Raw genomic sequence first — 26,467 nt, 5'->3', positions numbered from 1 at the left:
CAAGCTGCACCAAGGGAAATATAGGTTGGATATTAGGAAAAAGTTTTTTACAGAAAGGATGATAAAGTATTGGAATCATTTGCCTGGGCAGGTGGTGGAGTCACCATGCCTGGACGTGTTTAAAAAAAGACTGGATGTGGCACTCTGTGCCATGGTCTAGTTGAGGTGTTAGGGCGTGCGTTGGACTCAATGATCTTAAAGGTCTTTTCCAACCTAGTGACTCTGTGTATGAACTTGGACTGTATAGGTGATACCCCTGGAAGAATGAGTTGGGGATGCCCACCACCAAGAAGCCCAGAGTGAGGAAGGACCCATAGGACACCACTGGATCCCTCTCCCTGTCTTCCTCCCCCCCCAGTGCTGTACTCTGTCCCCTGGAGAAATAGATGGGCCCAATAAATGGGTCCAATGGACTGATGTGCTTGTATGAGAACCGGTTTCAGAACCTTTTATGTTGAAGATACATACCCTCAGTGACTGGATGAGGTATGTGTTCAGCGACCTTAACTTGCGAGTCCAGAAAAGTGTCAAAAAGGACTTTAGATATGTTACTATTTAGGGAACAAGGGGTATGTGGAGTGTTAAATCTTAATAAAACTGAATGTTGTATCACTGTTCACAATGCAGTGGCATTGACTGAAGAAGCCCAAGGCAGAATTAAAAGAAGTTGCTACCAGTCACCCCAAGACAACTTTCTTGGAGTTAGCCCCAATTCCTGGGTTTTATCAGTACTTTGATCCTTGGGACTCAGAGGGTAGGGGAAGTGGCTAATGAGACTTGGGTTGATGATTGCCATTGGATTTGCATTTTTAATGATTGGGATGGTTGTTGTACATTGTATGATTGCTCATATTACTGCTTCTGTCTTTTCTCCTTCTGTTGCTTCATATACATCACCCTTATGGCCAACCTGTGAGCTGAAGAACAAAGTCCCTGGAGGGCAATATTTGAGCCACGGGGTGGTGTAAGGACTTAAAGAGCACAGTTTCCTGTCTCACACTGTCAAGGCCACAGAAGGTACTTGTCTGTAAGATAAGGCATCACAGTGGAAACTTGAGGTCAGTGACAGAAGGAAAGAATTTGCAACAGGAAGGTGCTAATTCTAGGCCCGGCAGAGGCGAGATCTGGTTAATGTATCAGGACGAAAATCCCCACTGTAGTAACATGTATGGGAAGCAACTGCTCATATACATATCACCAGTAAAAGAAGGAGCATGCCAATACAGAATCTTCTGTATTCTCCCTCACTCCCTCTGTTGTTAACAGTTAAGGCACATCTAAACTTCTGGTCTGTAATTCTTCATCCTTATTCTATGATCTTAATTTCACACTTGTCCTAGTTTTGGCTAGGACAGAGTTAATTTCAGCACGGTTGCCAGGAGGGAGATGGAGCCCGGTGCTGTGTGGGCAGGTCCAGGTTATTTTATAGCACCCACATCACTATTGGAGGGCATGGCTTTAAATTGGAGAAAAAGGGAACATGATGCAGAACAGCCATTATTTTGTTCTGTTTTTCCAGGAGAGCAAAGCAGCCAATAAAGTAATGTGTGGGCAGTCCAGCTGGGGATTTGTACATTGTGGTTTTTGTCTTAGGCCTGGGGAAGGAGCATGGGTGGAGACAGAATCACAGAACGAACTGGGCTGGAAAAGACCTTTTGAAATCATCAAGTCCAACCTATGACCTAACACCTCCTCAATCAACTAAACCATGGCACAGAGTGCCGCATCCAGTCTTTTTTAAAACACGTCCAGGGATGGTGACTCCACCACTTCCCTGGGCAGATGATTCCAGTGCCCAGTCACTCTTTTAGGGAAGATTTTTTTTCTGATGTCTAACTTAAACTTCCCCTGGTGCAGCTTAAGACTGTGTCCTCTTGTTCTTGTGGGAGAAGAGACCAACCCCCTGCTAGCTCCAGCCACCTTTCAGGAAGTTGTAGAGAGTGGTAAGGTCACCCCTGAGCCTCCTTTTCTCCAGGCCAAATACCCCCAGCTCCCTCAGCTGTTCTTCATAGGGCTTGTGTTCCAATCTCTTCACCAGCTTTGTTGCCCTCCTCTGGATACATTCAGGTGTCTCAGTGTCCTTCCTAGACTTCCCAAGACAATTTGTCTGCCATTGTTTTTCATTGTCTCAGGCTCAGGGAAGAAGATGGTGGCTGTGGTCATGTCTGCAATATTCTCCTTTGTCTCAGGAATCTGTGTGTCACTGGACATGGTAACACTGGGTCAGTTGGATTTCTATAAGCATTTTTTGCATTTGATCACCCTCTTCTATATGCTGTTGTTATTAGTGTTGTTGCTACTACTGTTTGTGTTCCTTAGCTCATTGCTGTTTTTCCAGTGAGTTGTTGTCTCAATCCATAATCTCTGCTTTTTTGTCCCTTTCTCACTGGAGCAGGTGGAGTAAAGGAAGTGGTAATTTGGAGCTTAATTTTTATCTGGGTTTGAGCTACAAGAGCCTTCAAAAAGAAATCTTTTTATAAGAATTTGTGTGCATTGAGCTCACAGTTCTGTGAACCTCTAGACTACAGTTTCCTTACAATAACTGCATATTAAAGTTTCCTACTCAGCGATTTCTTCAAGTACATGGACAGATAATGGCAAGTTAACAATGGAGCTTTTCACAGGTTATGTTGAGATTCTTACCTGTGTGCAAGGAACGGATAATTCCAGGTCTCTAATGGATCAGGCTTCAACCTCGGGTTTTGTTTACTAGTATTCTTTAGGCAATTTGTAGTAAGGTTGTTTTTTTTTTTTAATTCCCCATTACAAAAAAAAAAAAAAAAAAACCCACAAAAAAAAAAAAAAACCCCACCCCAAAAAAACCCCACCAACCCCTAAAGCCTAGGCTGTTATCACCTGGGCCTTTGTAACCCTGAAGCTAAAAAGTAGTTCTTTTGTGGTTGTACATACTTACTATTTTATTTTGTGTTCAAGTATGTTGAAAGTGTTACCTTCCACACAAAAGGACCCAGGAAGGAAGCAAGCCAGATGATTTTTCTAAGGAGTACCCAAATGGCAGGTGAAAGCAGTAGCATTCTTGAGGCCAGAATTCCACATTCATGTTCTACTATATCCTGACGGATGGCATAAAATATCAAGCCAGTCAGAGGAGAATCAAGATGACATAATCTTAATTGGTAGTTGCCCAGAAAGTCTGAAATAATTCTTTGTATGCAGTAGGATTTAGACACTCTTCAGAAAGTGACCCTTTGGCATATTTCAGAAGAGTAGGCATTGGATTCTAGATACCTAAACTTTCAGGACAGTACTTCTTGCTGTGTGGAAGGACCTTGACTCCTAAAGCTGAACTTCAATAATCAGTTTCAGTGATGTGGCACTAGTTAGGTCTATTGACTCTTATCTTGGGCAGGAAACCATTTTAGGAAGTTTCACATTTCACAGGCTCTTTTTCACCTATGGATTTTACTAATTTTAAACTACATTACATATTTATATGTGAATATTTTAAGACAAATACCGTATTCTTCTTTGCATAGTGCTTAGAATTCTGAAATTGATTTTTCTCCCAGAAATCCAGGGCTTTTCAAGGAACATCCACTCCTGTTGCTATCTAGTTGCAAAGGTTTCGTGCCTTCTTGGTGATTTCTCATGGATAGCTCCTCACAGCACTGACTCCTTTTCTCCTCCTCTGCACAGCCAACAAACTCCATCTTACATCTCAACCAGCCAACCTACTCTTTTACAATACCCTTCCTAATTGGATCCAGGTGTGGCCTATTAAGGGCAGGCTTGTTTTTAATTCTTGATAGTTAGCGCAGCTGTAACTCCTTAGGGGCGAGATTACTTTCACCACTCATCTCTATTCTCCTACATTCTATCTATCCACAATTCCCCCTTTTCTTTTAATTAAAGTTGCAGTATCTCTAGAAAGTTATGTTCAAGTAAATTGACATTATAACATATTCACATATATTACTTAGGACTAACAGTTATATGAATGTTCAGGCAACATATCACAGTAAGAACATACATTTCTAAGTTCTGATGTTGTTTTGCTTTTCAAAATCTAGAACATCAACTTAAGGCTCATCACCAAAAACCCTTGTATTTAGACTTCTATATCACAGTGAAAGTATATGTTTCTAAATTCTAATTCAGTTTTGCTTTTTCACAGTATAGACTTTGATTCATTCTCTGAATTCACAGAGTACTTATCATCCAAATCTTTATATCTATGCCTAATTGCCTAATCAAAGATTAACTCACAAGAATGAGTTAAACTAATGCTGTGTTTACTATCTTTTGCAGGGCCCTTTGCATAAGATAGTAAACCCAGTACAATCATCTTTTGTGTAATTTCTATTTAACTTTGAACGCGTTTGTGCCGACTTTGATTAGTTACCCAGACTTACATTACATATCGTCAGAAATCTTTATACATATACTTCTAAAATATTTACCCAAACTTACATTACATATAATCAGAAACCTTTATATTTATATCTCTAGAATATTGACAATATCAACAGCTGTACAGCTTTGTAAGGTAACTCACAAGAATAACTTAAAGGCTGTATATTAAGACAGCAACAACTCAACAGCCACATAATTCATCAACAGCTATAGAACTTCGAACAACATTGATCCAGCATCTGTCGAGTGTACTTATGCTTATGGAATATAAACTTTTAAACTTATGCTTAATCAAAGATTCATAGTTGCAATTCACAAACGAAATGCACATGTTTCATTAGCAAACAAATACACCATACTAAATAATAGAGTTACTCTTTCCCCAGCCCCCACTGCTGTTTTAATAATTCTCTTCTTCATTCTACAGTTTTTGTTGTATTAGTTGATCACTGCAAACCTCTCATCTTGCTCTGTTTTCCATTCTTTTAAAGTCTCACAAAGTGATTTCCATGGGGCAGCCAAATCTGCAGCTGCCTTGCCCCCTTTTTGACACTATATTTCACAGTCTTTTTTTAACTTCTTTCCATGTATATAAAACAATCTGTTCTGCACTCAATATGTTATTTCCCGTTGTGTCCCCGGTGGCTCACCTGTACCTCAGGTGTCAAAATCTATCAGGTCCGGACCAGGCAGCTTCCCCTGCTGCTCTCAATGCTACGCTGGGCTCCATCTCTGGCTGCACCTCACCCTACAGCCCACTCCCAATCACGTCGGGTTACTGTGGAGATGGCCACTATACAATTTTAGAAGGCTTCTCTTCTTACATGTTGTCTGTGCATCTCTGACTCCGCCTCTCAGAGCTCCATGTTGCTTTTGTTCCAGTGCTTATGTAGCAGTGACTTAGCAAACCTCCCCCTGTACTCCTTGGGAGCCATGCTATTGCTGAGGCACTGGCTGCTGCTGTGGCCATGCCATTTGCCACTTCTGTCACGCAGCTCGTGTCCTGCTGCACACACTGTCATTCAGGGGGAACCCAGCCCCATCCTGGGTCCTTGATCACAGCGGGGTCACCAGTTGTTGCCGTCTTGTTGCAAAGGTTTCATACCTTCTTGGTGATTTCTCATGGACAACACCTCACCACACTGACTCCTCCTCCTCTGCACAGCCAACAAACTCCCATCTTACATCTCAACCAGCCAACCTACTCTTTTACAATACCCCTCCTCATTGGATCCAGCTGTGGCCTATTAAGGGCAGGCTTGTTCTTAATTCTTGATAATTAGCACAGCTGTAACTCCTTAGGGGTGAGATTACCTTCACCACTATCCCTATTCTCCTACATTCTATCTATCCACACTCCTGCCGTCAAATGTGATATAATGTGTTCTTCCTGTAATTTTAAGCAGTTCTCCTGCATGGTAGAGTCTAACATGAATATTCTGTGTTTTGGATGTTTGTGTGGTGTTTTTCAGTAGACAGTGAAAGGTCCTATTTTCTTGAGATATTTGGTTTTTCATGCTCTTGATAGATGGGTGCTCTAATGCAGATAAGAAGACTCTTATTTTTAGTACCTTGAATCTCCCACAATAATGAGGGATATTACAATTACATGTACATACAAATATATGTAAGCATGAGGGTGTGCTAAAATACATGTAGCTGTAGACACTAAAAGTTAGTTACACACTTGCGGAAAACAACATCTTTTTATCATTCAGCCTATAACACTTTTTTCTTAAGTCAGAACTAGCTGCATTCTACATGGGGACTAAGAATCCTGTGCTCTCCTGACCTCTTTGCTGGAGCTTTTATTACAATTTAGATGTGTAGTGAGGGAGTTCTTAAAATTAGTCTTGCAAGGTAATATTCTGATCCTATAAAGGTGTTATTAAGTCTCTGAAATTAAAAAAGATAAGTAAGTTGTTCAAAGTACTGTTTTGTAGTCCCAGCTCTAATGAAGTTCTTACTGCTGTCTTTATAAATTAGCCCAAATATACACTGTTAGAGTTTATTTCAAGTTACACCCACTGTAATATTGAATTAGATTAAGTGAGAGAGGCTGCTTTAATGATATGACATGAAGGAAATGTAATGGAAGTAAATCACAAACTGTACTAGGTTCTCTATCAGCTACATTTTCCTAATTCAAAGTAAAAAAAAAGGCTGGATAGGAAACAATGGAAATTGCAGTTTTAGGATTTCTCTCTGGCTGTTCTTTCCATTCATCTTTGTTTTTCATGTGTGTAAGAACTTTTGAATGCAGTATTCACTGGTTACCATCTTATCATCTTCATGTAATCTTGTAAGACTATACTAATGTTTCAAGTTAATGAACTAAAACAAAATAAATCCACCTTTCACCTTGATCACCGTTCCTAACTTTAAGAGAGCTGTGGTAAGGACATGTGCTAAAAGATGATAGGTTTAATGAAACTTGCTCAAATTGTTGCCTGTGATAGCAGCCTTCTGAAATAATAGTATCCTTTTTAAAGCTTCCCATCTAATTTTAAACCTTTGGGATAATGCTTCAGCATAATTACTGTTCATAGTTACTATTCTACTATAGTGTTACCAAATTTTTTTTAGGATTCCTAAGTTATGTTAACTTTCACTCTTGTCTTCATAACTGTGGTAGAAAGCTGGAAACTGTACTCCAAATAAGCCACATCTCTTCTCCCTCCTCTACTAGTAAGAGAGGAGGGAAAGGCAGACGCTATGGGTTGGCATAACTAATTACTGAAAGCAAATAGGAGTGGAGTAAGGAACACACAGTAATAGTAGCAATGCTGATAACAAAAGTATAGAAAATGAGAACACTTTGCACACAAAAGCCTGTGTTCACCACCATGACTTAGCTCTGCCTGGCCACGAGAGTAAAGACAAGATGGCAGCTGTTCCTACACTCACTGCCATGTGGTTTCCCCGGACAAAGACAAGATGGCAGGTGCTCTTCACAGCCAGCTTTCCCTGTCACCAAGCCCAAGACGACAGAAAACAATGGCAGACAAACCCCCAAAAGCAAGACCATCCATGTCCTGCTGCACCACTGTATCATTCCTGGTGGCTTCTTGAACCAGTGACACTACTTTTGACATCTCCACTCAACTCCTCTGGACTCTGCTGTGCTTGGCACTCAGAGCCAGTTTCCTGAGGGAACGTACAAGTCATGCTTACTTCTGCTTTCAGTAGAGTCAACTGTTGGGATCCCCCTGCCATCCTAGAAATAGAGATGGATTCTCCCCCTAGATACCTTGATGCCATTAAGGTACGTGGTGTGTTGGTGCCAGCTAAAGCCTTATATTCTTACGGTTTTAATGTGCCAGAGCATCAGATCCACATTCCAGTAGACCTGATTATTCCTTTCCCTCTCCTATTTAGAGGCAGAGCATCTCTCAGTCTGGTCAAGGTACTTGTTACTTTTTGTAAATATGACCTTCAGGCGGATCAGAAATAACATCAGCCTTTTAAATGTCACTGAGGTTTTGCCCGAGCAAAACTGGAGCTGCATTTATTATCAAAGAGTTTAATGTGGTGTTTATTCTTCGTCTCAACAGAGGTGCTGCTAGAGCAGAGGTGGTTTTTCTATCCCACTTCCTCACATAATCTTGGTGGTCATGCATCTAGAACCACAGATTACTTTGTGGTATGTACCCTCTCTCTCTAGCTGGGGAGCACCTGCTGCCCAATAGCAGGAGCTCTGATCTGTACTGGCAGGGCATGTGACATTTCCTTCTTAAATTTCTGATAGTCTTTTTAAAATTGTTATTGGTCCTCTTTAATTTCCCCATTCAATTGTTTTAAGTCCTTGGACAATAATTTCACACATGAGATGCAGTCCTGTATTAGGATGGAGATAGTTTCTTTATATAGCTGAAGTTTGGCAGCCAAATTGTTCACTTTTTTTTCTCCTTCCCTCCATGACTTCTCTGCCAGTGAGTTGGCATGTGACACTGGCACACTCTGTAGGATCTTCACCATGTGTTTTGTGTACATTGGCTGTTTGGATGTCATCTGTATTTATAGGGGACTACTCATTATTTGAATCTTTACAGATTACCTCCATTACAACTAATTCTCTCAGGTACTGGATACCTTGGCTCCATGGTGTTCCACTTTTGTTCGTGCACTAAAAGATCATCTGTGCAAAGATAACTCTCAGTCAGACTCGACATGAGTTACTTCCACAGACTGAGAGTTTCTGGTCTTTCCTGAATCCCCTGGTCAATGTCTGCAGTCCAGGACAGGAATCCTAATTGCGTGGCTTCATTGCCATCTAGTGTTGCACCATTTGCCACGATATTCCGACATCAAGCAACCGGGTCAGTAGGGCTTACCAGGCTGGAGGCTGTAATCCTTTTGTGTATCTCTGAGCTCACTCATGGGTAGGGATCAGGTGATTATGTCCAGCCTTGTCTCTTCCTCTGGTTTTGAGGGTCCTCATCCCTCACCATGCAGATTAATTTATTCTTGAATTTTTTGTTCTGAACAGGGGCAGCTGCTGCTGGCATGGGTTGTTCCTCTGGTTCATCTGCAGTTTGAGTTGCCTTGCTGCCTGTTGCTCTGCTTCCCCTCTCCCTTCCCAGAGCATGCTGTCAGATACACAAGCAGTGTCTGACAAGCAAGTTGCATAACTTTGTGCCTCTCCGAAGCTGTCACAGCATTTCTCTTTCAAATATTCTGCCACTTTATCAAGGTCCTATATTTTTCAGGGGTGAGCTTCCAAGGCACTGGAGCAGTGTACTCCTTTAAAAGCTGGTTTATTTTTTCCGCCATCCCATGCTACTCTGGGATATTGAGCTCCGGGGCAGTTCACTGAACAACTTTCCCTAGATGTGTCTATGCTAACTCAAAACATTATGTAGACTAAACTTATTCTAAATTTCACTTATTCTAGACTACACTGAAGAAATTTGTCACGCATTGCAACTAGAATATGCTTTCTTTAACATCCAAATGGAATTCAAGATTCTCAAAAACTGTTGTAGCAGGCCCAAAGGAGGAAAAAGAGGTGAAAGGCTGAGAAAAATCATTGTCCTCTGGCACCTCTACAGGCTGGGAACTATTATTAATGAATCCTCAGATGTAGCAGCCAAGGCCAGGTGAGCAGCACTGAACACACATTGCAGATGACCTTTATTGCCATTGATATAATCATGTCATAAACAGATACCACACAGTACAGCAACAAAGCAATCCTGATCCTTCTCCCTACTCTGTAAAAATAGCATCATGGGGAGCATGTATAGGAATATATTCAGGGTTAAATATCACACCTCCATGAACAAATGGAGCAGCTGTAACTAGGGAGTTCTGTACCTAATACACAGATTATTAGATCAAAGTTATCTCTACCCTTTTGTGGTTCACAGTGGGCACCAATGAATGTAGTGATTTGACCCCAGCTACAAATTAAACTCGAAATAAGCCTCTCCCCTTCTTCCTGACAAAGGCAGAGACTATGAGTTGAGATCACAATTGAGTGGAAGGGAACAGCAATGGAATAAGAAATGCACAGTAATAGCAGCAATATTAGCAACAAAGTATACAAGAAAAGAGGGTGCATTATAGACAAAAACTACAAAAGTGTTCACCACTCCCATGTAGTTCTCTGTGGCAGCTGGGACAAAGACAAGATGGCAGGTACTCCCGGCAGTTGGCTCTCCCTGTCTTGCAGGCCTGAGACAATGGAAAATAATGACAGACACCTGAAAGCAAGATCATTCACATTGTGCTATGGCACTGCTTTGTTCCCCATGGCTCATTCCCACCCCAGTGCTTCTGCTTTTGCCCTTTTCACTCTGCTAGGGCTCGGTTCCCAGCAGCACCAGGGTTTTTAACTGCTCTGCTGGGCTCAGCTGTGTTTGCCACCCAGAGCTGCACTCTCCTGAGGGACAGGAATGGATGAGGAGTGGCAAGAGAGGGCAGGGTCCACTCAGCTGATTCCAGCAACTTCTTTGAGGAAGAGGTAAACAAAGTTTTGTCATTTCTGTGGGGTACTCACCTTTTCTTTCTCCCATGGCTGTGCCCTGCAGTGCTCATGTAGATTCTATAGAATAGCAATATAAGCCACGCCCATGCAGTTCTGAGGTTCCCCCCTTCCTACAACCACAAGAACTTACTACTAGCAAACCTTTTTATATTGTTTTTCATTATGGTAAATAACTTGCCTGTTTGTTTATGCTAAAATTTTTTAGTAAGTAATTAGAAATTGCAGTGTGCTGTCTCTTGAATTTTAAAGACACCGTGTCAACAGAAGATAGTGTGCACAAATTTCAGAATTTTCTACTCTCCTGCTGAATGATCTGCAGTTTCATCACTATGACATTGCAATGTGGAGTTAACTTTGAATTTTGTGAGTTTATATCTGTCATGAGAGTGGTTTGTGTTGAAGGGGCATTTAAAGAACACCTAGTCTAACTGCCCTGCCATTGGCAGGCACTTCTTTCCCTAGACCAGGTCAAAGCCCCATACAGCCAGTACCAGTGCAGTGGTATGGGTGTGTTTGTGTATATGCACACACAGTTGCACACCAGTGCTGCTTGTTTCTGTACAACTGTAGACAGCACCTCTCTGGGTAGAGGTAAAACTGCAGAGGCCATAATAGTGGAGAGGTAGCTTTTACTTGATTTGGGGTCTTTCAGTTCATAAACATGTTTGAAAAGTACTATTTCCGTAGTTGTCAGCTACAAATCACTTTTATCTTCAGATTTCATGTACTGTAACTGTACTTTCTTCTCAGACCTCAGATCTTACTACCTACACAAATTCCTAGTGTAGAATAAAAGAAGTTCCTATTAACTAATATACTGATTCAACTGGTAGGATATTTCAGAAATTTGTAACTTGAGTTGCTGAATTCTTGTACCACAGGAAAGTGTTTGGGATTTTTTTGTATTAGGTAATGAAAAAAGAAACCCAACAGTAACAAACTAAACCCAGCATATTTTTATTGCAACCATTATTTAGGAGATGTCTTAACAATAAGATTGCCTTTGGGAAGGCAGATGCAGAAGACTTGCACAGAATGATGCTTTCTGCTCATATAATAAGGATTAGGGAGTCTGAATAACAGACTAACATTCTTCATCTAACTTGTTAGTGCTGGAAGAAACTATACTACTACTTAATCTGAAACACATAGCAGTAGCTCTGAGCTAATTTATGGAAGTCACAATTGCTTACCAAGCAATTTAGTTGATGCATTTCAGTTTAGAATTACTCCTTTTCCTGAACGTTTTTGTGAAGTGCTCATCCTCCCCTGAGCAGCTAGCAGTGGAAGTTCTCAGCGAGTTGTATACAGAAGTGTTTTAGATAGCGAAGTAAAAATATTGAAGCCCACCAGGTGGTGCCAGAAGGCCTCATCACTGGTGGCTCTGACAGCTGGAACAGACCTGAGAAAGGTGCAAGCCTGCCACTTTTGGCAGAAAATGTATCGTCTAAATGTAAGCAATGCATGCTGTTACCCTTCCTCTCCTTCTAAACTTTTCTACCCCTAAAGCGTTTCCTTAGCAAATATTTCCTTCTGTGTTCATAATGGTAAAATTTAAATATGCTGGTTAGGAGTGAGGCACTTAAAATTGTGAGCTTGGTGTCGGCATTAACTATCACTGGTTTTGTCTGCTAACATCCCTCTTCAGTGGATAGCAGAGCCATGAAGCTTTTCCAAAAATGCTGTAAACAGCATTGTGCCATGTGTTGCAGTGAAATGCATGCAATTTTGTGGAAATATATACATGAACGTTACGTAAAATTTAAGCTAGAGAATTATTTTAGGTGGTTTACACCTATTTTCATGGAGTTAAAATCTCATATAAACATTTTAATGTTTGTAAACAATTAAGTTTATAGAAAGGGGAAAAGATATTTCACAGTAAGAACTGAAGTCTGTGCATGTTGATTTTTCCATAATTTCCCTTTATGCTGCAAAAAACCTTTTTTTATGACTTTCATTTTTTCTGTCTTTTTGTCATGTCTTTCTGCCTGTTTTGATAGTATGACTCCACTATTCTCAAATAGAACTGGTATGATTGACAATTTTTGATGCTAGTGTTTTTAATCTGACACTTGATAGCCTCTGAAACACTGCAATAATTAGACTACTATCTGACAAAGTAATCATCTAATTTCCACACTTAAAGTTTGCTTTTGTGTAGAAAGGCTTGTAAAAACAGATGAGATGAGCAACACACCTGGGCTGGTGAGTAGCAGCTCACAAGTCAAAACAATGTCTGTCATTTAAGTGAAACCTGCAGCTGCACTGATCATGACCTATGCTGTTGGATGTTGGGCAAATGAGTGTCTGATTCTCTTTGAAATGTTACTGTAAAGTAACATTTCACTTTACAGACTAGAATTTTACAGTCTGTAAAGTCTAGTCTGTAAAGTCCCTTCGGATGTGTCACTTTGTATCCAAAAAACCCCTAGTTAATGTTAGATTTACTTCAGTGTATCTGCCACTATCAACAGAATGACTTTAAAAAGTTGATGGTTTCGTAGGTCATCTTACACGTTGCTAAACAAGGAATATCTGCTCTTTCTACACAGAACAGATTATTGCAACTGAATGCATCAGAAGTGTGTTTTGGTTTTGTGTTTCCTACCTTTATGTGAAGCTTGACATTTCTTGGGACTTGCGGGAAAAGATTTTTCATTTTATGAGTTAATTATCTTCTCTTTATGATTTTCTGTATTAGGAGATCAAGATATTTTCATGTTGGCATTAAGTCTGATATTTTGTCATTTATCACTTTTAAGAACCCGAAGTTGTATAGGGTTTGGTGTATTTGTAATCAAATAAGTAAGCCTTAACTTATGCATTCTTAAAATTCAAAGTGTTGTTAAAGTACATCAATTTGTTTTCAGAAAATGAGTGAGGTATTATGCCTCATTGTTAGTAACTTCAGAACTGTTGCTATGCGAAATGTATTGAATTTGGAATACTAGTGTTAGGAAAGCATGAGTTTTGTCTTCAGTAAGGCTTTGAATTGGTAACAGTTACTGGCTTAGTTTCTAGAAAATCAGTTTAAACAGCTGGATCTCATTTTAACTTCAGTAGCCTTGTGTTCATCCATTGGTTCAGAGAGCATAGTGAAGCACTTACATTAAGTGCTAGCAAATTAATTGTGACTTTAAAAGGACTATGAATAAATTTTCTGTCTCTGAAGCATGATTTCAAATTTAGGGCATAGTAATGATTGGGGTTATTCTATTAAAAACTTAAGTGGTAGAAAACCGTATCTTTTGAGGTGGTTTAGTTATTTTTCTATACCTAAGTGCATAAGCAGTGCAATCAAAATATCTAGTGCTTTATATTTTTACTACGAATTGGAAATCTTGTGAGGGGGAAGTGTATAATACAGGTGTTACAAAATACCTCCCTTGAATAACAGTTCAACAGCTTACTGTAAAAGGGTATATTATTTTCTAAATCTAAAGAATTTTCACATTTTGTGGATTTGTGAAAGTGGTGATGGTGATTTCGTTTATGTTTTGGAAGGATTGTTCTTTTAATTTCGTGGGTGTTTTTAGATCAGAAGATATAATACAAGACTACAGTTACTTCTCAACTAAAGCTTTTTCTGGAGGAGAATAGTTATCTCCTGTATTTTTATGCAGCACCTGTGAGACGGCGTAGGGTTGTATATCACAGAAGTGGTACGAATTTAGAGTTGGTTTTTCATAATCTGTGATGTTTCTATATTAATGTATTTTGGTCCATAGGAGAACACATCTGAGTTCAATAGAAAAAAAATAATCCTTCTGCTGTATTTCTAGTAAAGTAGTTAAGCAAACTAATTGCTTCCTTTGGAATATTGTTGAATACTGTTGCCATGGTATCATTTAGCATAGTTGGGTATACACTGATAGATTTCAAGATGAGATGAAATGTGGAAAACTTGTATGTTTCTGTAAATAATTTTTTTAATTTCACAAGTTCTTACAAATTCCTAACTGTAAATTGCTTAAGTTAGTTCTTTCTAAAAACTGCAGATTACTCCCTACCAAATTTTCCTAGATGTATTGCTCTTTGTTCCAAGAAGTTAATGGGTACAAGTCATTAAAGAATTGTCAAGTGTTAGATGTAAATGTATTTTTCTGTGTAACATTTTGCCATACCTCAAGGTGTGTCACCTTTATGTTCCCGTATTCAGTAAGGCATTAGCTTAAGTTACATTTTTTCCCTTGTCTGGATCGTTAGTTAGGGGCATTCTTCTGCTTTTAACCCCTGTATGAAAATTGACAACAGTTTCCAAAACTGAAGTAAAAGAGGGAAGACAGTGCTGACTCACAGATTAGACAGGCCCTGTCTCTCAGATTAGCAGTGACACTTCTTAAGGAAGTGATCTGATCTCACGTGCCTCTTTTGTGAGCAACACTGAAGTAGTGAATTCTTATACATAAATGTTTCTGGCCCAGAAATGTTACTCTGAAATAAATTAACCTGTAATGCTTTGATTTTTTTCACATGGTCAAAATTTTCTTTTACTAAATCCTGAAAAGGGTATTAAAAAGTTGTCCTCAGTTACCTCCCTTATCTTAGAGGAATGTGATGACTAAATGCTTTAGGAGTTTGATGATCTTAGGTGGAAAGAATTGCCAGAAACTTAAAGAGATCTATGAATCATCAGATCTATGAACTATTGACCTACGCAACAAATTGCTGGTATTAGCAGTCATTGCAGAGAAATCAGTGTTTTTAAAAGCTTTTGTGTTGCATTTTTTTCTACAGTCTTTTTTAAACTTCTGTGAAGCAAAGTTATTCTGCTATGTGAGTGGGAGCATGTTATTTCTAACCAAATCGATTGGTTGGATTGTTTGATTGGTGCTTTAACCCAGTAAAGGTAGTACAGTTTCTCTTAAGTTAGTAGTCATACTTCCCTGTGTTAAGCTCAGTAGTTTATAAGAAGCTTTCCTTTCTTTTTGTAATTGACATAGTGACCTGGAAATTTACTGTGATTAGGAGATAAAAGTAGCAGCCCTTGTATTTGTTTAGCTGTTTATGTCCTGTGTTCTGAATGTTTTCAGAATAACAGAATGTGAATGCCTATGAAAACAAGCATTAAAGTGAGACTTGGTTAACATGGAATATTTTTGTTTCAAAATCAAGCTGCTTATGAACTTCACCTGTTTTGTTTTTCAGAGTACTGTAATTGAAAGAGCATCTTCTACATTGGAAGAAGGACAAGTTGTTGATTGAATGGTGGATTAATAAATGGTTGTCTCATCCTAAGTCTAAAAAGAAGATATCCTGGAAGTTGGAAAGAACTGGATTTTCACCCTAGTCCAGCAGCTTTGCTGCTCACTTAAACACAGATGAATGAAGACCCCATTTGGAAAATCACCAGGTCAGCGGTCCAGAGCTGATGCAGGTGAGGTGTTCTTTCTGGGTGGTTTTCTTTGATTGTAATGGATGAAAAGCGTTCTTATTTTAATGAGTTTTTAAATACATGAATGACTTTCTGCAGATGTTAATTATTTTAGATGTTATCCTTCCTGTTTTAAAAGAAAATTTGCTTTTATTCTGAAATATCACGGCTTGAAAAGACAAACTGAAAACTTAAGTAGTAAATTTAAATGTAAATTTAGCAGTACAGATCTGACCTTCCTATTTCGTGTTGTGTCAAAAGTTATTTATCACTGACCTGTGTGGGGAAAGCAACATATTTTTTATCACCAACCATTGTGAATTGTGGCTTTGATGAAGCTCTTAAGAAATCAACTGACAAGTGTAATTGGGAAGGCTCATTTAACTTTTAAAGTACTTAAGCAATAGACTATTTGGGTGCTTCCAAATACATGTTTGATTCATTGAAAACTGGAACTGGTACTGGAGGATTTCTCAGTAACCCTTTGGAGACTTTCAAACTTGTATTTTACCTGAGACTGTGCTAAAATTTGCTGTCACTTATTTGAAACATGTACTGATTCCAAAAGTAATGCAGTTACCTTTCAAGTAAGAGCTACAGGTTTTAAAGGAGAGATCCAGTGCAAAGTCTTAAACACTTGGTTCAGTGACCAAACGGAGACAGTGATGAGTGGAGCTCCTCAGGTGTCAGTATTGGGAGCAGCATTGTTTAACATCATATTCAGTGGTAGGGATGGTGGGATTGGGTGCACTCAGCAGGTTTGCTGATGACATCAAGCTGTGTGTTGCAATCAGCATGCTGGAGAGAAGGAATGCTATCTGGAAGAACCTGGACAGGTTTGAGAGGTGGGCCCTGCATGCCTTGTGACATTCAGCAAAGCCAAGTGCCAGGCGCTGCATCTGCATTGGGGCAATTCTAAGCACAAATGCATCCTGGAAAGAGAATGGACTGAGGGCAGCCTTGACAAAAAGGACCTGGGGGTGTTGGCAAATATGAAGCTTAACATGACCCATCAGGGTCGCACAGTCACACTCACGGCCCCAGTGGCCTCTCACATCCTGGTCTGCATCAAAAGCAGCATGACCAGCAGGTTGAGGCAGGTGTTACTGCCTCTGTAGTCCACTCCAATGAAACACCGTCTGGAGTACTGCATCCAGATCTGGGGCTGCTAATGTAAGAATGATGTGGATCAGTTGGAGTGAGTCCAGAGGAGGGCCATGAAGATAATACGAGGCCTGGAACACCTCTCCCACAAGGACAGGTTTCAGGAGCTGTGGTTGTTCAGCCTGGAGAGAGAAGGCTCCAAGGTAACCTAATTGTGGCCCCCCAGTACCAGAAGGGGACTTAAAAGAAAGCTGAAGAGGAGCTATTTACAAGCTCTTGTAATGACAGGACAAGAGGAAATGGCTTCAAACTGAAAGAGAGTAGGTCCAGAGGATCGCCATGAGTGACTGAAGGGCTGGAGCTTCTCTCATGAGAAAAGGCTGAGAGTTGTGGTTATTCAGCCAGGAAAAGAGAAGGCTCCAGGGAGTGCAGTCTTTCTAAGTGGGACTTTGGAGGACACAGAGAAAGGCTATTTGCCAAAGCCTTCAGTGACAGGACATGGGGTAATTGTTTTAAACAGAGAGTACAGTTAGGTTTGAGTATACAGAAGATTTTTTTCACAAATGAGTATGTATGGTGAAACACAGGAACAGGTTACCCAAATGTGAGTGACTCCTCATTGGAAATGTTTAAGGTTACATTCAAAGGATATTAAGCAACTTGATCTAGTGAAAAGTGCCCTCCCTCATCATAGGGCTGAACGTAAGAGAATCTATGAGATTAACTAGAACAGCTGTAAAAAAAGAAAAAAGTTTTACTTAAAGAAGTAACTTTTAAATCAGATTTGTTGAGCTTTACAGCATTATGGATACAAATATTTTATTAACTGCCTTCCATTTTTGATGGTGGTTGTCCCTTGCCAAGAAACTTCATAAACAGCACATAGGGTACCAGAATAGCTACATCTTGAGTAGAAATTAGGATTTTAAGTCTTGCCTACAAAATTGCTGTCATCTGGGATTGAATAATAAAGCAGTAATATAGTCTTTATCAGGAGGAAAAATTAATAAAATAAAAAGATACAGTGAAAGAATGGAAATAGCCTATGTATTTTATATTTGATGTGTTAATAATGTAAAATAATAAAATTGTTGGATTCTAGGAGACTTCTGGATCGTGTTCAGGTAGCAAAAAACAGTCTGGAGGTAGAGATGAACCAGTGGTAGTGTCAGGTATTCATATAGGGAAAAATTTGATGCATTAACAAAACATTTTTTGACTGACTTTGATTTCATCCTGTTGTAGAGACTTATCCATCAGTGACACTACAGGTTGGTGGCATCTTTGACAAAGCCAGTTTTCAGCCGTCCTGTCTGTCTGCTTAGGAAGGAAATGCTTTTATATGTTGTAAAGTAGGTGTAAAGGAAGAGGTGTACGTAATTTATAATATCTAGACTTTTGAAATCTCTCTCTCTGGGAAACATACTTTGTATGTAGTTCCTTTTTGAGAAGCAAAGGGTAGGATTGAAAGTGGAGAAAAGAAGGCAGGGTAGATGTTTAATTTTTACACAACAGTAGAGAACATGGCTACAGACTCCTAGATTTTATCAAAGCATAGAGTTGCTTTCCATGATATAGTTTCTGTCAATCAAACAGGTGCTCTTGGCAGTGCGCCTGCCTCTCTCTCTCTAATTACTATATTGCTGTCCTAAATATAGGGGAAATACAGCCTTTAAAAAAAAATTAATGTACAGTATGTTTGATTGTAAAGTAAGATGTGATTACTCTGTGTAAACACAATTGATCCTTCTAAATCTAATGATTTCCTGTATAATACTGTATAAGGCACGGTCCTCTGGAGTCTTTCTTAGCAGTGTTCTCCCAGAGACACAGAATCCTACCAAGCTGCATGATGGTTAAGAACAATTGTATAGCATTTACTGGATGGTTTGGAAATATAAAAGTACTCCCTTAGTAAAGAAAACTTTTAACACATATATGAGCATATAACAATTGAGTCTTATATGAGCATTTGTAGAGTTTTCACTCATAAAGTGTAAATTGTTTCAGTATTGTCTTTATTAACTAAGAAAAGAGATGATGGATGTGAATTGCCTAGAATTGCAGTGGAATCTTTTGTGCAGAGTTAGAATTTGGTTTATGCCTGTACTTCTGACCTTCTTCAATTAAAAGACCTCCCTTCCTCAAACTCTTTTAAGTTGAAGTTGAGCAATACTAGGTGTGAATCAGCACACTGAAGTGTTTCTTAGGTCCCTGAAAGCAATTCTGAAATAGTCTCCAGATACAGAATGGAATTACTGCTGTTCACACAGATGATTCTGGAATACGACTTTAAAACATCTAGGTTTTGCTGACTGTTGTAAACATAGGAGATATTCAGAGAAGTAAAATATGGTTGCTGTTTTCTGGAGAGCCTTTCTGATTTTCAGGGATTGCATGGAGGGTACCAACTCATGTCACAATAGCAAAACATAGCTTTCTAGGTAGCTTTCATAGTAGCTTTCTCCCATCCTTCTTCCTATTCTTCTATAGCCCCAGCTGAAATGACATATATATTTCCCTTGAAGCCAACATCCTGAACAATTATATTTTTTAGTCTTGTTATACCCTATTTCTTTATCTTTGTCTGGAGTAAAGTTCAGAAACATGATTTCTAGTTTTGCTATTGAATTTTAAGGGTTTAATGTAAGGGGTTGAATTAATGAGCCTCAGAAAACACAGGTATGACAAAACTCCATATGACAGTTGAATTCTTAATTCTGTTGCTCTTGTCTGGAAGCTGGAGTTCATGGTCACATTCTATTGCAAAAAAATATGTTTCTGTGCTCTTAGTAAAAAAAAAATAGTTTTATATGAAAGGAACCTTTTAAAGGTCATCTTGTCCAATGCCTGCAATTAGTGGGGACATCTTCAACTAGATCAGATATTTTTTTGTAATAGAATATCCCCAATCATTACTATGCCCCAAATTTGAAATCATGCTTCAGAGACAGAAAATTTATTCATAATCCTTTTAAAGTCACAATTCATTTTCTAGTACTTATTGAAGTGCTTCACTATGCTCTCTGAACCAATGGATGAACACAAGGCTACTGAAGTTGTACTGAAAACTTGGACACATCCAGGGATGGGGCAACCACCACCTCTGGGCAACCTATGCTAGTATTTCACCACACTCGGTGTAAAAAAACGTCTTACATCTAATCTTCATTTTAAAATCATTACCCTGTTGAGTCCTGCAAGGCAAATGCCACTGCTCCTGCTTTCTGCCCCTCGGCACCACCCCCATCCCCTCTGGGCTGGGGACCAGAGGCAGAAGCCACAGGAACTTTTTCCCCTACGCCACTGGGGCGCATGGGGGACGGCAGGCACTCCAACCCCCAGGGAGAAGCCCCCGACCACACGCGAAATGACCCATGACCCACAATGAGTTTGGATGCAGGCAGCCGAACTGCAGCCGCAGTCAGCTGGCGAGCCATGCCCCCTCCATGGAAGGACAGGCTGTTCGCAGGGTCTGAAGCGAGGGATGGAGCTCCAGAAGCCGTCAGGACAGCTGGGGTGGGCGGTGCGGGCGGCACGGGTGCCGGCTCTTGAGACGGTCCCGCGGGCTCAGCACCGTTCTCAGCATGCTCTTGCACTGCCGTTGCGTCGGCTGGAGGCAGCGGGACAGGCGCGGGCGGCAGCGGGACAGGCACGGGCGGCGGCGCGACCGCAGAGTCCACCCCCAGAACATCCTCGGGCAGACAGCTGCGGGGACATGGCCGCGGGGACATGGCCCCTCTCTGGGACAGGCTCGTGTTCATCGCCGCTGCAGTCAATCGAGTTGCCTGCCAACACGGGCGGATCTATGGGAGGCGGTGCTGCCGCGCTCGGGACGCCGGCAAACCCTGCTGGAAACGGCGGGGCCGGCCCGGGCGGCGGCGGGACCGCGGGGTCCGGTGCCTCCCTCGGGGCTGGCTGAGGTGGGATCGGGTCCGCGCCCTCCCGGAGTGGGGGGAGCGGAGAATGCTGCGGCGAAGCGGGCGGGGCCGGCTCCCCATCCCCCCCCAGGAGAAAGAGCCGGGGTGGGGAGGCAGATCCGTCTGCTCGTGCTCCAACGGAGCGGAGGAAAACTTGCTCAGCCGTGGGCGATGCGGGGCGGCTGGGAAGTCGCGGTTTGTCTTCGAGAGGTTTCTCTCGTGCCGTACCTGGTGGAAATGGGGTGCGACCGCGCCACCGAGCCACGATCCCCGCAGCCTCCCTTTTCTTCAAAGCATGGAAGAGAAGTTGGGACCCTGAACACATTACTGGAGGTTTAACACCCTGGTCCTTTGTCTACTCAAAAACAGATTTCATGAAATCCCAAAGATCTAAATCGAGACATATACTGTATAGCACACTTGCATTCCACAGCAGCAGATAGTAATTGTTTACATTTCTCTCCTGAGGCTCCTCAGCTTCTCAGGAGGGGAAAAATCCCAGCAAAGGATTTTTCATAATATCATGGCTACAATTGCCCTGTGTTCTGTTGCAAGAGATCCTGCTAAAAAGTTTGTCTTATATTTCTTGTAGGCCCCCTTCATGTACTGGAAAGCTGCAACAAGGTCTCTTCAGAGCCTTCTCTTCTCGAGACCAAACAATCCCACCTCTCACCTTTCTTCATACAGGAGGTGCTCCAGCCCTCCAGTCATCTTCGCGGCCTTCCTGTGACCTGATTCCAGCAGGTCTGTTCAGTGCTAGGACCCCTGGATACAGGGTTCCAGGTGGGCTCTCAGCAGAGCAGAGGGGCAGAATCCCCTCCCTGGCCCTGCTGCCCACGCTGCTTTGGATGCAGCCCAGGGCATGTTTGGCTCTCTGGGCTGTAAGTGCCCATGGCTGGGTCATGTCATCCAGCTGCTCCATTCTTGTGGACCAAGACAAATTCAGGAGGCAGATAGTTCTGATTTTGACCTTCTTATTAGAATATGTTAAACTTAAGGATTCTGTGCTATTATGCTCTCCCCATGTCCAGAGCTGCTGTAGAGGACAGAGAAACTCTTGTTGCAGTTTCTACAATTGTGTAGCTGTCATGGTTTAACATAGTTTAGGTTTTTGTTCAGAAAAAAAATCCATGAGCTACGGAAGTGATTCCCTGTAAGTACCGTGGCAGCTTCCTTTGGACCTGACAAAACCAGTTAGTTGGCGAGTTTGAATATTGACCACTTAAACCACTTAAAAGAGCTGAAAATGCCTCTGTGGAAAACACATTTAAAAATTAACAAATCCTGGGAAAAGCTCTCTTGCTTCTAGCCTTTCAGCAGGTAACTGGTTGCTAGCCAGGTGAGGCTCTGCTTTGCCCGTGCAGCCGTGTGGCCTGGCGGGGCCAGGCAGGGCGCTGTTCTGCTGCAGCGCTGGCCAGGCTGGGTCGGGCTTCGCTCTGCCACACAGCCCGGCCAGCCCAGACGGCTTGGCTGAGATTCTGCCGCCGCTGAGTTCCAACCACGGCCGGCAGGCCACGCCGGCTCCGTTTGGATGGAGCTGAGCCAGGCTCTGTTCCAGCCGTGAGCCACCAAGCCATGGTGCTGGTGCTGCAGAAGTCTTGTGGCTAAGAACAGAGATGGCTCTACAGTCCCGTGCAGAAAGCAGCCCCTGTGACTGGAATTAAATGCAGCAGGGGCCAGAAAATAGCCATGCAGCCAGAGCAACTACTGCCTGGCAAAGATCATATGGCTATCCACAGGCCCAGGCAAGGTATTAACATTTTTAGTGTACAGATGAAACTTGCAGACATCAATCCTCTCTCAAGTGAGAAAAGAGGAAAGAGTGAAGACACATAGAGAAAACAGCATAGAGACACCAAGGTCAGTAAAGGAGTCAAATCCCAGATGGGAGGAGAATGAGATGCCTTAGTCTTGGGCTGAAATTCTCTTGTAAGGCTATGGTGGAGATATAATGGATACATCAGACTTTTTTTTTTTTTTCCTATAACTCTTTGAATGCGCCTGGGGGATGTAGCATTCTAGCCACAGTTAGCAGAGGCACCAGTGCTGAAGCAAGCAGATGAACTAGTTTGAATAGAGAGAGATGAGAGAGATGAGAAACCTTGCCCCAGAGATGGAAGAAGAAAACATCTGTTTCCAGAGATAAAAGAACTTTTGTTTCTCTACTGGAACACCTCATCCTTAAAACTGTACCCCAGTAAACTGAAATGACTCACCCATGGTGATAGTTATGGAAAAGGATACCAAAACATGGGAGGGACTTCATGATTGCAGGTTTCCAGGCAGCTGCTATTTGTGAAAATTAAAGTCGTATCTTGTGGAGAAGTCTCCATGGTGTGGCAAGAGAGACTCCTGTCCCTCAGAGAACTGAGGAAAGACTATTTTAGAGGTGGTAAATTGACTGAAAGTCCCGGGCTTTGTCTCTACATTGTCAGTGGAAAAGAAAAGAGGGTGTGGTGGGAGAAGTGCTCTGAAGGTTTATTCTGATTTCTTATTATTTTTCTTTTAATTCTGTTACTAAAGTTTTCTTTAAAGTTTGAGCCTCCTTTGCTCTCCTCCTAATCCTTATCTCACAGCAGAAAATGAGTAAGTAATTCTAGTGGGTGCACTGACATTTGGCCAGCATTAGACCCACTACAGTAGCCAAGCAATTCAATAGTGTAACCTGATATATCCTTAAAAGGAGTTTACATCTCTGTGAGACCTATCTGAATTCAAACTGTGCAAATTAGGAGGGCAAATTGTGGCAAATCAGCATTTGGTTAGTACAAGATCTAGGATCTTCATGTACTTGCTATTGATATATTTATTAAACATCCAAATGCCATTACATCATATATTAAACTGGGAGCTCTCTTAAGAGACTGACTTAAGATGATGAGAGTAGTACTTAGTTGTCCGTGATGTCTTTGGTATAGAGCTCATTACATCCGTGAGCAAGTTGAATCTTACCAAAATTGAAAATCCTGAAGTGTGAACTTAGCAAACAGCAAAATCCCATTCCTAGAGACTGGCATAACTTCTCTTCTGTACTTATTGCAAATGTTGTAGTAAATCTTCCTTCTGTGTCAATCTAGTGTTTCTGTTCTTGACTGTGAAAGATAAATCCTTCATACCTCCCTTCTTACAGGTTACAGAATCATTGAGAGGTGGACAGAAAGCAAATTCTTGGTCTGCACCATTCTGTTGCTTTGCTGTGTTTTTACTTGAGCTACTTTAGCCCAAAATCTTACTTTTCTCTCATTAGCTGGAAATGTAAAATGTTAAGTACATATATTCATCTTCTGGTGATGAAGCTTCTCTGTTTTGTAAGAACAGTTCTTGGATTTTAAGAAATTACTGTTTTTAAAATAAAACATCATCATATTTTTAATAAAAGGTGTTTTATTATATTATCAGTAGGGCACAGCCTCATATACTGGAGGTAACTGAAATTATGCTTAGAAAGTTTTTTTTACAGGTTGTAATAAAGTCCTAAAGTCTTATGGGTTTCTAATCAAACTTTTTGTGATACTGTTTTTGTTTTTCCAGCTAAGTTCTTACAAATACTCAATTATTTGGTTTTGTAACAGTCAAAAATTGCAAGTAGGATCTTTACTGCAGTAATTGACACACAAGGCCTAATTTTTAAAAATTAGGAACATTTCAGATGTCATTACTATTGGAAATGCAAATTCCTGACGATCTGATGCAAGCTTGAATATACTAAACGTAAGGTTATTTTAATTATTAATTAATTATATTAATTCTGCCATTTCTGTGACTTTGTGTATGCCCTCTTAAATTTAATATACAAAAATTAAAATAACAAAATACTTACAGAGACTGAAGATTATTGGTACTGTCACTGCTTGACTCCTGTGTGATTCTCTTTGATATGTATATAATTCTGGATATGCTTGGAACATGCACATAATGTAAATTTAAAAGCATTGTTTTGTTTAGGCTTATAGAGAAATTAAAGCACTTCTCTGCAAGTGTTAATTCAAGCATTCCTAATTAAAATTCTAGGCATGTTTGTGCATAAACATGAGGCATTAGAGATATACATGGCCCAATCCAGCACTGTGACCAGATTGTTTTAGATATGACAATCAAGAAGCAAAAAATCCAAAACAGTCCAAAACAAGCTACTGTGAAGAAATATTATCTCCATACTATTCAAAAGCAGTATAATGAGGAAGACAGGGAGAATCAGGATCAAGGCCTGGTATCTTCTGGCCATGTAGTCACCATCAGCCATCAGTTTATCAGGGACTATTTCAGTTAACCCCCCAGTAAATGATCCCTGTGTAGGTGGCTTTTGACTGTGATCTGAGGCTGCAGTTTTCATTCTAATAACTAATTTTGATTTTTCTACCTATGCACATTACCTTTTATGTGCAGAGTTCTTTTGAAAGTGTTTTTCTGTAATTTTGTTCTTGCATATTTCCTCTGCTGAATTCTTCATGGCTGCTCATAAGCAGCTTTCTAACAGCCAGCAGAAGCCTGATTTCCCCTTTCCTCATTTCATCTTACTAAAAGCTTTCCATTTTTCATATTCATCCCAAATTTTCACTAGGTTGAGTGCCGTGCTCTTCTCTCAGTAAAAATTCGTTTACTTTTCGTTTTTTATGTGCTCTGTTAGGCACAGGTAGTGCAGGTCTGACTAACTCAGGATGATGTGTATTGGCATCTCCTTTTATTAACTCAAGGATGAAAGCTTAAAACAGCCTGTTGATTCACTATTGTTGCTGATTGACCATTGCAACTACTGTATCTGTTGTTTTTAGTTCAACTTCCATTTTAGTAGTTGCTGTCACTCATTATGTTCATCACTGAGCTTTTGTGTTGGGTTTGGGTGGCAAGGTGCCAGGAGGGTGCAAGGGTGACTTCTGTGAGAAGTAGCTAGAAGCTTCTCTTGTGTCCAAGAAAGCCAGCTGGCTCCAAGATGGACCTGCCACTGGCCAAAGCTGAGCCTGTCACTGTTGGTGGTAGTGCCACTGGGATATTGTATTTTAGAGTGGGGGAAAGATTCTGCCCCACAGCAATTGCAGTAGAGGAGTGAAACTGTGTGAGCATAGCAGCCCTGCAGACACTCAAGGTGTCACTGCAGAAGGAGCGGGAGGAGGTACTTCAGGCACTGGAGCAGAGGGTCCAGTGCAGACTGTGGTTAAGATCATGCTGAAGCATCTGTGCCCTGCAGTGCATTGAGGACCCTGCACTGGGGCAGGTGGATGTGACTGAAGGAGTCTGTGAGCCTGCAGGAAGACTGCGCTGGAGCAGGTTTCCTGGCAGGACTTGTGGCCCCATGAGAGAAGAGCCCGCGCTGGAGCAGCTCTTGTGACCTTGTGGGGGGCTCACTGCAGAGCAGCCTGTTCCAGAAGGATGACACACTGGTGAAGAGATCCATACTGGAGCTGTTTGTTAGGTACTGTAGCCCCTGAGATACATTGGAGAAGTTTGGAGGACTGTCTCCTGTGGCTGGGACCCCACACTGCAGTGGGGAAAAAGATGAGTCCTTCCCCTGAGGAGGGAGAACTAACCCTAACCCTGAGGAGAAAGAAAGAAGCAGCAGAGACAGCATGTGATTAACTGACTGCACCTTCATTCCCTGTCCGCCTGGGAGAGAGGAGATTGAAAAAGACTGGGAATGAAGTTAGGCCCAGGAAGAAGGGAGAGCTGCAAGGAAGGTATTTTTAAGATTCAGCTTTATTTCTCATT

The 26,467-nt window shown here is 41.1% G+C and overlaps 1 protein-coding gene across 4 annotated transcripts in view; it reads left to right on the top strand.

Moving 5' to 3' along the window:
• Positions 1 to 26,467, top strand: part of SPIN1 (spindlin 1) — a 61,366-nt gene that overhangs the window by 21,412 nt on the left and 13,487 nt on the right. For 3 of the 4 annotated variants that reach the window (XM_041398454.1, XM_041398453.1, XM_041398455.1), the window contains exon 2: positions 15,515 to 15,743. In XM_041398454.1, coding sequence (XP_041254388.1) covers positions 15,692 to 15,743 — 52 coding nt within the window. In that variant the 5' untranslated portion in view covers positions 15,515 to 15,691. Of the gene's footprint in view, positions 1 to 10,229; positions 10,340 to 15,514; positions 15,744 to 26,467 lie in introns of all 4 variants that reach the window. The other variant, XM_041398456.1, reaches the window with a different exon arrangement.

The sequence above is a fragment of the Onychostruthus taczanowskii genome, unplaced genomic scaffold (genome assembly GCF_017590055.1).
Source record: "Onychostruthus taczanowskii isolate IOZ18803 unplaced genomic scaffold, ASM1759005v1 scaffold149, whole genome shotgun sequence".
Lineage (NCBI taxonomy): Eukaryota > Metazoa > Chordata > Aves > Passeriformes > Passeridae > Onychostruthus > Onychostruthus taczanowskii.
Note: the sequence above shows the minus strand (reverse complement) of the source record. Positions and strands in the feature narration are given on the sequence as shown.